Here is an 8,701-nt window from a genome sequence, read left to right as displayed (position 1 = left end):
ATCCATGCAAGTATAAAAAATCCATGCAAGTATAAAAAAATCCATGCAAGTATACAAAATCCATGCAAGTATACTTGCATGGATTTTTTTGTATTTTGGGTTTTTGTATTTTTTTTTTTTTTTTTTATAATTGCATGTTTTTTTATACTTGCATGGATTTTGTATACTTGCATGGGTTTTTTTATACTTGCATGGATTTTTTTATACTTGCATGGATTTTTTTATACTTGCATAAATTTTGTATACTTGCAAGTGTTTTCACGTGTGAGTTTGTTCAAGTCCTTAGTGTCTTAAGTGAGTTTTGGGGCTTCGGTACGCACCCATAGTTTATGCTACTAAGACGGCATGTGCTTTAGGATAACCGACCCTGACATCCCAAAGGGCTTTTAGCACTGTTTGGATAAGGGTTTAACCAATGGGTGTACGAGGGACGACCTTCCTATGTGGGTGTGCCAGTCGGTTACCCTTGGGCTACCGTGACTTACGTAATGTTTTCAATATTGCTACTGACTACGGATGTCATGTACACAAAAGAGACGCGGTACGCCTATAAGTTTCCCGAGCAAAAGGTCAATCTGCTAAAAAAATGAACTGCTTGTCTAAGCAATTTCCATGCGAGCGTCAAACGCGATAGGTTAACTAAACAAAATTCTTTTAGTTGTTCCGTGGACTTCAATATGCTGACAGCCGATCAGTATATAATTTCTAGATGCTAAATATCAATTCACTACATGTGTGACTTATTCCTGCGTGACACTAGCCTTCTACGCGCCGCTCTTTTTTAGCGCGGTCCCTAAGAGCGGCGCGGAGGAGGCTAAGCAGAATCAGGAGCCTCAAACACCTGCTTAGGGACTTTGAAGGGAAATCAGTGGGTAGAACGTATACTAAAGGTGACGATCACCCATTTTTCCTTTTTATTGAGTTTATTTAAACATACATAAACATCAGATTAAAGCATTTCTCGTTAAACATTTATTTAAAGAATCGAAAATTTCGTATATTTGTTTGGATATAGTTAAATGTTTAACGGTTTCTTGTCGATGCATTGTAATTGGTTATTTTACTGCCAAGTCGTTAAATGTTTAACGGTTTGTTGTCGATGCATTGTGATTGGTCATTTCACGGCCAAGTATTTTCAATAAATGAATTACCCCAAACAGGTGTCGTGCCTCAGTTAATGTGTAAATTGCCCTTGTTGCATGAAGGAACAGAATTTTCGTAATTGAAAGGTAAGCAAATTATAGTTACAGATTGTTGTGTGTCTTCGATATTTAGTTTTTATTCTTATAGCAATACTAGCAATTTTAAATACTATAGTTGAACTACTTCATGAAAAGACTTCTGTATTAAGACTCATATTGTATTCGACAACGTCGGACAAGGGAGGGTTTTAGACACCTCTTGCAAACAAGTATGATTGAAGTGGATATACTCCTCCAACAGCAATAAAGTGTTTGTGTTATTAGTATGTCCATAACACCCTTTGCCACACTGACCTGGTGAAACCAAACCTGGTGGAGACTTTTAACCGCAAAATATTTCTCTGTCCGTAGACACTTATTTTTTACGTGTTTTGTCGTTTTTCATTAGACAGCAGACCCAACTAGTAGACCCTGAGCTCATTAAAGGTCGTCTAGATATTTCTAATAGATTTTCTATGCGAAATGCACAAGAGCGAGGCTTCTGAATCAAGTTTCCCTAGGTGTGTACTGTTAGTAAGCATTGTCATGTCATTGTAACTGAGAATGGTCACTACCAGAGAGCGTTAATTGTGTCCAAAATGGTGTTACTTTACGTCCCTTCACAGCCGCCAATCCAGGTCTGTTTACACCTGTTACCTAAGGAAGCCCATAAGGGCCACTCAAGGTTTTCGTGAGATGAAGTTCTAAAGTACAAAGGTAAATATTTTATGCAATAGACAAAAACTGAAATAAATTGGGCATTCGGCAAATCGCGATATTTTTTAAGACACAAAGTCCCAACTTATGAAGCACAAAGTTAAATATTTTATGCAATAGACAAATAGTGCTATGTTACAAGCACAAAGTTGAATGTCGCGAACAATATACTGAAATGTTTTAAGCAAAGGTCAAAATAATGAGTTTTTCAAGACACAAAGTGCAATGTTTTGAGACACAAAGTCCGGAATCGTGAACTAAAGGCCTGAACTAAAACTGCAATGTTTTAAGCGATAATCAAATAGTGCTTTGTCGTGACACTCAAAGTGAGTTGGCGTAACGCAAATAGTGACCGAAAGGTGAGAGGTTGTTAACGAAAACCTTGAGTGGCCCTCATGGGCTTCCGTAGTTACCTGTTCCGCAAACAGGTCAAAATGTTTAGAGCTAGTATGTTAAGTACACTCTTTTTTTAATAAGAACAGTTTTTATAAGAACGTCCAGCCTGAGATTTCACCAAATTTTAAGAACATGCTAAGAACATACCGAGGCTCAGATAATTCTGATAATTCTTTTTTAGTCCTGATGCGAAAATGCAGAACCAGCAAATTGTGCTAATAGGAACAACCTTATTGTTGCTATTGTTCATTAGTGTAATTCTCTTCCTAATAATTCATTGGGTATTATATTTTTGTATACACTAAAATTTAGGAACATCGTAAAGAACATATTCAGCCTTAAAATGCTCCAAAAATAAGAACGGCTCAGTGTATAAGCTGTATGTCTTCATTCTGTTGATTTGGACGACAGTGTTTGGCTTTTTTTTTTTCGTAAAAAGGTCAGAAGTTTTTCTGGATTCACAGGCCCATACCCAGGATTTTTCTTGGAGGGGTGCGAAATCCAAACAAGTGGACATAATTTTTCGGGGGGGGGGGGGGGGGGGAGGGAGAGGGAGGGAGGGAGTATCTTCACGAGGCGTTTATTGTCGGATTTGGCTACGTTCCAGAGTCCAGCTTATGCTTTATAGTCTACAAATAGCACTTCCATTGGGAACCGAAAGTGGACCTTCGGTCGTTGTGGGCGGATGCGTTCGCACCCCCTGCACCCCCACTGGGTACGGGCCTGATTCATGCCTGCATAAGATTTAGTTTTAGCGTGGTACGTGCAGCTGGAAGAGACGGGGCCCCCGGTTGAGTGTCCTTATCCAAGGCAATGAAAACACACATACTGCTGTACAGCATTTTATGATTCATACTATGATTATTTATTTCCCTGATTCTTTTTGCTTATTTTATATTATGGTCACTTTGTCATCGATGGACGGATTAACAGGCTTGTACAAAACAACACTCAATTCATTTATTGACTAATTCGCTATTTCCAGAGCATTTACGTGTTACAATGCAGCGCGGGCAAACGATTTTGATGGTGCTTTTGACTTGTGTGATATCTCGAACGTGTGCGCTGACCGTGGAGTCTGGCGATTCAACTGGGTTAGCACGTGATCAATACGTCACACAGGGTGTGCTACACAAGTTTAAAAAAAGGTTAGTGGGGCTAAATCTATTATGACATTATGTCGAACTCTCTATAAATGATTTTGAGCTCATCGCATGCCCTTCATAGCATACCAATACTACTACAACTAATAATAACAATATTGAAAATAATAATAGTGATGCTGACGATTGTATGGTGGTTATGATTTGATGATGATGATAATGATTATAATGATAATGATTAAGACTTATGACGAGCTTGGTCCAACAGGAGGCGTTTTGCTGGGTGCCACAATCACCACAGTCCTTGTGACGTCATCGTTTGATTGTTCTTTGAAATGTATGGAGACTGACGGCTGCCAATCATTCAACTTTCAAAAAGATGGAGATAAATTACGTCAGTGTGAGCTACTGAACAAAACAGCTGAATCAGCAGTATGGGCGGACTTTGTATTCAAACCTGGCTATTATTTTTTTGGAACTGGAAACAAGGTGAGTAGTTATTCGAAGATTAAAAAAATACCACGCTACTTATGTACTAGAGAAAGAACTTTCTAATCAGTATTCTCAATTAGGTGGCTACTGTCTGTGACCGGTTTCCCTGTGGAGACAACTTTTGCCTACCTTTGGCCGATACCTGGAGTAACTACACATGCGTAGGTGAGGTGCACCGCTGGCCGATTCAATCCTAGCCTGCGTAGCTGGCGGTTATGTTGAGTTACAGATCAGTTTTTTATCCAAGATAACGCGAACTCGTTCGTAGTTTGTTTTGTTAGGTTTTTGAGTGGCCGCGCAAGAGAGCTGATAGAAAACTGCTCTGAAACTCAACATAACCGCCGGTTTACTGTAGAGTTTCGGAACATTTGTTGTTAGCTCGTCGGCACTCGTATTGTTTTACTGGCTAGTTATCCGGCCACGCAAACGCTAGGATTATAATTCAAACTTTTCAGGAATTGGGCGACGACACACATCTAGCCACTCGTGGCCGAACGCTACCGTAAATGATCTAATAAACGCCCCCTATCTAAAAAAACGCCTCCTATTTAATGAACGCCTCCTCTAAGCTTCCGGTAATATAAATCAAATTCAATTGCCTTCTTGCTTAATCTGAACATGGCTTTTACTGGTTGAGACTTGCTCACTGTCAAGAAACGCTTGCCACGCGGGCTATAATTTAACTTGATCTGACTGAGATGAGAACCCCACTGCACTTGGGTGTGTTATAGTTTGTAAAGAACCCCCTACGCCTATCTATTGAGCGCCTCCCCTCGGAACATCTAAGTTTAATAAAAATCCCGGGCATTTATTAGATTATTTATGGTAGCCACAAAATTATTAGAGTGCCACCACCGAACAAAACTGTTCTAAAACCAACAAAACCATCAGCAACATAGGATTAGTACAGTGTCAGGTATTGGTAAGCTTTCTCTAGTCTGTGTATCATGTACATTGGTGACTTTTCGCGTTTATCTGCAACAGAATGGGCTGAGTTCAACTCGTCGTTGTTCAAGTACAATTCCACGCCATCGACCTGGCACGAGGCCAAGGCAGTCTGTAACGCGAACGGAGGGGGCCTTGCGTCCATTGCAAGTGAGCAAGAAAACACCTTCCTGTACGAAAAAATACTCAAGGCTCGCTGCTTAGACTGTAAGTACAAACATATTTTTTTAATAAAGTTTTCACTCACAAAAACGCAAGAAAATTAAGGCAAACCATGGGCGACGGAATACCCCCAAAATTGAGGGTGGGGTGGGGGGGGGTTGCCAGTGGGAGGGGTGCTGTGTTTTGGGGACAAGCGCCCCCTGCCCCTCCCCTGTAAACTCGAAATAAAATGTTGATAAACTTTCTACGAGGTTGTAGTGTATGACTAACAACCGACCTTGAGCCTTATAACGAGAAAAGTACGTGTACAATATAACCCCCATTTATTTGATTTAGCCACAGGCTACACTCAAGTGAAACTTGTCATAACGTGACGGTGTGTAAAAATTACATGTACAATAACCGCCTTCTTCTTTGATTACCCACAGGCTACACTCCAGTGAAACTGTTCTCAAACTATGCGCTTGACGGCAGTGATGATAATATCATGTATGTAGATAAATTCTATAATAATTGCATGTCATCATCACCATCACCATATTCATCACCACAACCACCATCATTGTCATCATCACCATAATCACCACCATCATCACAATCATCGTTGTTATCACTTATCACCATTCTTATTCTTATTTTTATCTCTGCTAAAGCTCCATTCATTTGTCTCACCACCACCCCCACCCCCTCCCCACACACACACGCATGCCCAACCCCACCAAACTTCTACCCTGGATAAATGCATTTTACCATGGAAACAATGTAACTTCTCTAAACCAATGCGCTAAATCTTTTTTTCCCTGTCCTCCTAAAAAACAAAGGTTTTCAATAAATTTCAGAAAACATGGAGCTGCCGAATTCCAAATGGTTGGTGGCAAACAAGCGCTATATCTTAATGGAGAAGAGGGGTCCTATGCGACATTCCCATCGATCGGTTTCCGGAAGACTCGGTTTACGGTCGGTATATGGATTAGGCCAGTTTACCCGTTCACGAAGGGTGCGATACTCGCGGACTGGTGGGATCCACATCAGTTTAAGTTTCTACTTGACGGCAATTTAAAAATAGATCTGCTACTTCGTAACACAAATGCGAACGATTTCATTGTGATGGCCTCAAGGTAAGGATCCAAGAGCCCAAAACATCTCTAGACTTATTACCGTGAAACAAGAACACCATCTTGTTTACCTGTTCATGTGCATCATGAATTGACTAGTACCTTTTGTGCTTACCCTCCTAAAAAATAACCCTTGTACCTTTAATGAATAGTTAAACTCATCGTCAGATAAGTTGGGGTTAGGTATCGGAGCGCGTACTGGTCGCCCGACCAAGCTCTACCCAGGGAACCATGGCAACCGGGCCACAGCTCCCCGCCACAAGGGATAGCCGTCACACTGATTTCTCAGTGGAATATAATTACCATAAGCTTTGGGAGGGTGGGTGGGGACTAAAAAGCGTGGATCATATAGGTTAGCTTCACTCGAAACGCTGCCAGTGCAAGAAAGGCGCGGGGTGGTCGTTCTCTTGACCAGGGGCCGGCATTCGGCCCCAGAGCGCGCTACCCTGACTCGGTTTAACTTCGTCTAAATTTCATTCAGACACATTAAAAAACACCGTCACATAAGTTGGGGTTAGGTATCGGAGCGTGTACTGTTCGCCCGACCAAGCGCTACCCAGGGAGCCATTGCAACCGGGCCACAGCTCCCCGCCAACCAGGTGCTTGAAAAGGAGGGACTGTGGCTCGGCTACCATGGGACCTCCTGACCCCAACAAAACCAAGCACCAACCACAGAATGAACAGGAGGTATCTTTTATTAAACCAAACTAGCAGAAGCGGCTGCTAACGCCTCTACGGAGGTATGGATGTAGCCCTTATACGCGTCACTAGACCAACGGCCAAGAGATTGTTTAACGAGTCTATCGTAAACTCAGATGCTCTCAGAAAGCCAAAGTAGGCGAGGCAGCAGGCAGCCCAAAACATTAGGTGGTCTGGAAACCCAAGGCCCAGGTGGCGGTGGATAGTATACCGACCGTAGGAGTCGCTTCTAAACCAGGATAAAGCCAGAAGCTGACACTGTTCCAAGATTCCAAGAACTGTTGCCACCACGCCATGTCGTGACGAGTTTCATTGTTAATGCGAATTGGGTGTCTGTCATGTCTGAAGCATCGGAGTTGATCGATCAAGCGCCGGATGAACGGCTGGCCAGGCCACACTACTTTAGCAGCGTGATGAAGGTGGCCGATTAAAGATTCTAAATCGTGCCTGATGCAACAATCTAGGCGAGACCACTTATTGATGAGTGCGCGTAGATTCGCCAACTTGTCTGCTGGTAACCGGGCTACGCGGTTGACTAAATCTAGTTCTATACCTAGAACGGTAAGTGTCGAGGAGGGGCCACCACACTTGCCCGGATGCAAAGGAAGGCCAAGATTGGTGCAGACCTGTAGCGCCACTGACAGATCTCGCGCACACCTCGGAGAGTCGGGTGGGCCCGCCAAAATAAAATCGTCAAGGTAGTTCATAATGTCCGACACTTGGTGATTGTTTACCAGAATCCACTCCACCATAGAGGCCACTGTATTGAAGATGTATGGGGCGGAGCGGAGGCCGAACGGCCATGCAAGATCAACATAATAATGTGCGCGCCATCTCATACCCAAAAGATAACGATCGGAGGGGTGGACTGGGACGTTCCGGTACGCCGACATGACGTCGAATTTTGCGATTGAAGCCCCCGGGCTGAATTTGTCTATCATTTTAATGATATCGTCGACTCGTATGTAGTTCAAGGTAAACTGTTCGGGATCAATCCCGTCATTCACACTAGCGCCCTCAGGCGATGATAGGCCGACAATCAAACGCCATTTCCCGGGCTGCCCGCTCTTAGGGATCACCCCAGATTTGCTGATGTGTAGGTTGGGGAATGGAGGGTATGCAAACGGCCCAGCCACTCTACCTAGCGATACCTCATTCGCCAGATAATCGTCGACCACCGAAGGGTGCTCCTGTGCAGATTGCTTATTCTTTTTGCTCGACAGGAGTGCTGAAGACCCGTCAAATGCTACTCTAAACCCATGGCGTATACCATCTAGTACATATGCCACCAGGTGTTGATCGGGGTGTTTAATAAACTGTGCATCGAACCTGTCGGACTTTAGAGGCGTCACCGATGGGACTGATGCGGGCAATGCTGCAACAAAAAGTCACTCATCAACTCCCGAAGCCACTAGAGCTGGCAGGCTGAAAACAGAGAAGGGGAGGGGGCAAGCTGGCTCTTGCCGCGCGCTCAGAGGATCCTAGAAGATAGAAGTACCCTAGGAGTTGGTAAACCTGGGTGAAGTGTGGACTCCCGTGAGCGGTGTCGAATCGCTCGATGATTGGTGGTGAGCCTTAGCACCACGCGGGCGTAGATCAAACCCCCCTCAGAGCAGATCTGGTCGTACCAACCTGCATGTGCCATGCTGTAAACAATCTTCTTGAACACCCTGTTCGAATAAGAGACCTGTGATAAACGCAAACCTTGCTATCGCGCATGCAAAGTAACACCCAGCGCGAAGCAACCTGGGAGAAAAATGACGAACTATCTCACGTGCGCAGCAACACCCTACGCGAAACAACCCGCACGAGCGACCTTTCATCGCGTATGCACCGAAACCACCCGGCGCGAAGCATCCTCGGAGAAGGGGAAACCTTACCATCCCGTATG

At 43.7% G+C, this 8,701-nt stretch overlaps 2 protein-coding genes across 2 annotated transcripts; one reads left to right on the top strand and one right to left on the bottom strand.

Moving 5' to 3' along the window:
* Positions 1-1,176: 1,176 nt before the first annotated feature.
* Positions 1,177-6,409, top strand: LOC5508446. Its single transcript, XM_001628996.3, has 7 exons — positions 1,177-1,229; positions 3,280-3,442; positions 3,666-3,886; positions 3,970-4,054; positions 4,874-5,041; positions 5,425-5,485; positions 5,836-6,409. Exons 3-7 carry the CDS (start codon positions 3,737-3,739, stop codon positions 6,116-6,118), a joined length of 747 nt encoding a protein of 248 aa, XP_001629046.2. The 5' UTR covers positions 1,177-1,229; positions 3,280-3,442; positions 3,666-3,736; the 3' UTR covers positions 6,119-6,409.
* Positions 6,410-6,974: 565 nt separating this feature from the next.
* LOC125557550 lies at positions 6,975-8,455 on the bottom strand. Its single transcript, XM_048720233.1, has 2 exons — positions 8,443-8,455; positions 6,975-8,185 (listed from the first exon to the last, which is right to left on the bottom strand). Exons 1-2 carry the CDS (start codon positions 8,453-8,455, stop codon positions 6,975-6,977), a joined length of 1,224 nt encoding a protein of 407 aa, XP_048576190.1.
* Positions 8,456-8,701: the final 246 nt, after the last annotated feature.

The sequence above is a fragment of the Nematostella vectensis genome, chromosome 12, assembly GCF_932526225.1.
Source record: "Nematostella vectensis chromosome 12, jaNemVect1.1, whole genome shotgun sequence".
Taxonomy (NCBI): Eukaryota; Metazoa; Cnidaria; class Anthozoa; order Actiniaria; family Edwardsiidae; genus Nematostella; species Nematostella vectensis.
Note: the sequence above shows the minus strand (reverse complement) of the source record. Positions and strands in the feature narration are given on the sequence as shown.

Coding starts and splice junctions, on each gene's coding strand:
- LOC5508446 (XM_001628996.3), top strand. CDS start 3,737: ATGGAGACTGACGGCTGCCAATCATTCAACTTTCAAAAAGATGGAGAT. Junction 4,055..4,873: donor GAGTAACTACACATGCGTAG/GTGAGGTGCACC, acceptor TATCTGCAACAG/AATGGGCTGAGTTCAACTCG. Junction 5,042..5,424: donor CAAGGCTCGCTGCTTAGACT/GTAAGTACAAAC, acceptor GATTACCCACAG/GCTACACTCCAGTGAAACTG.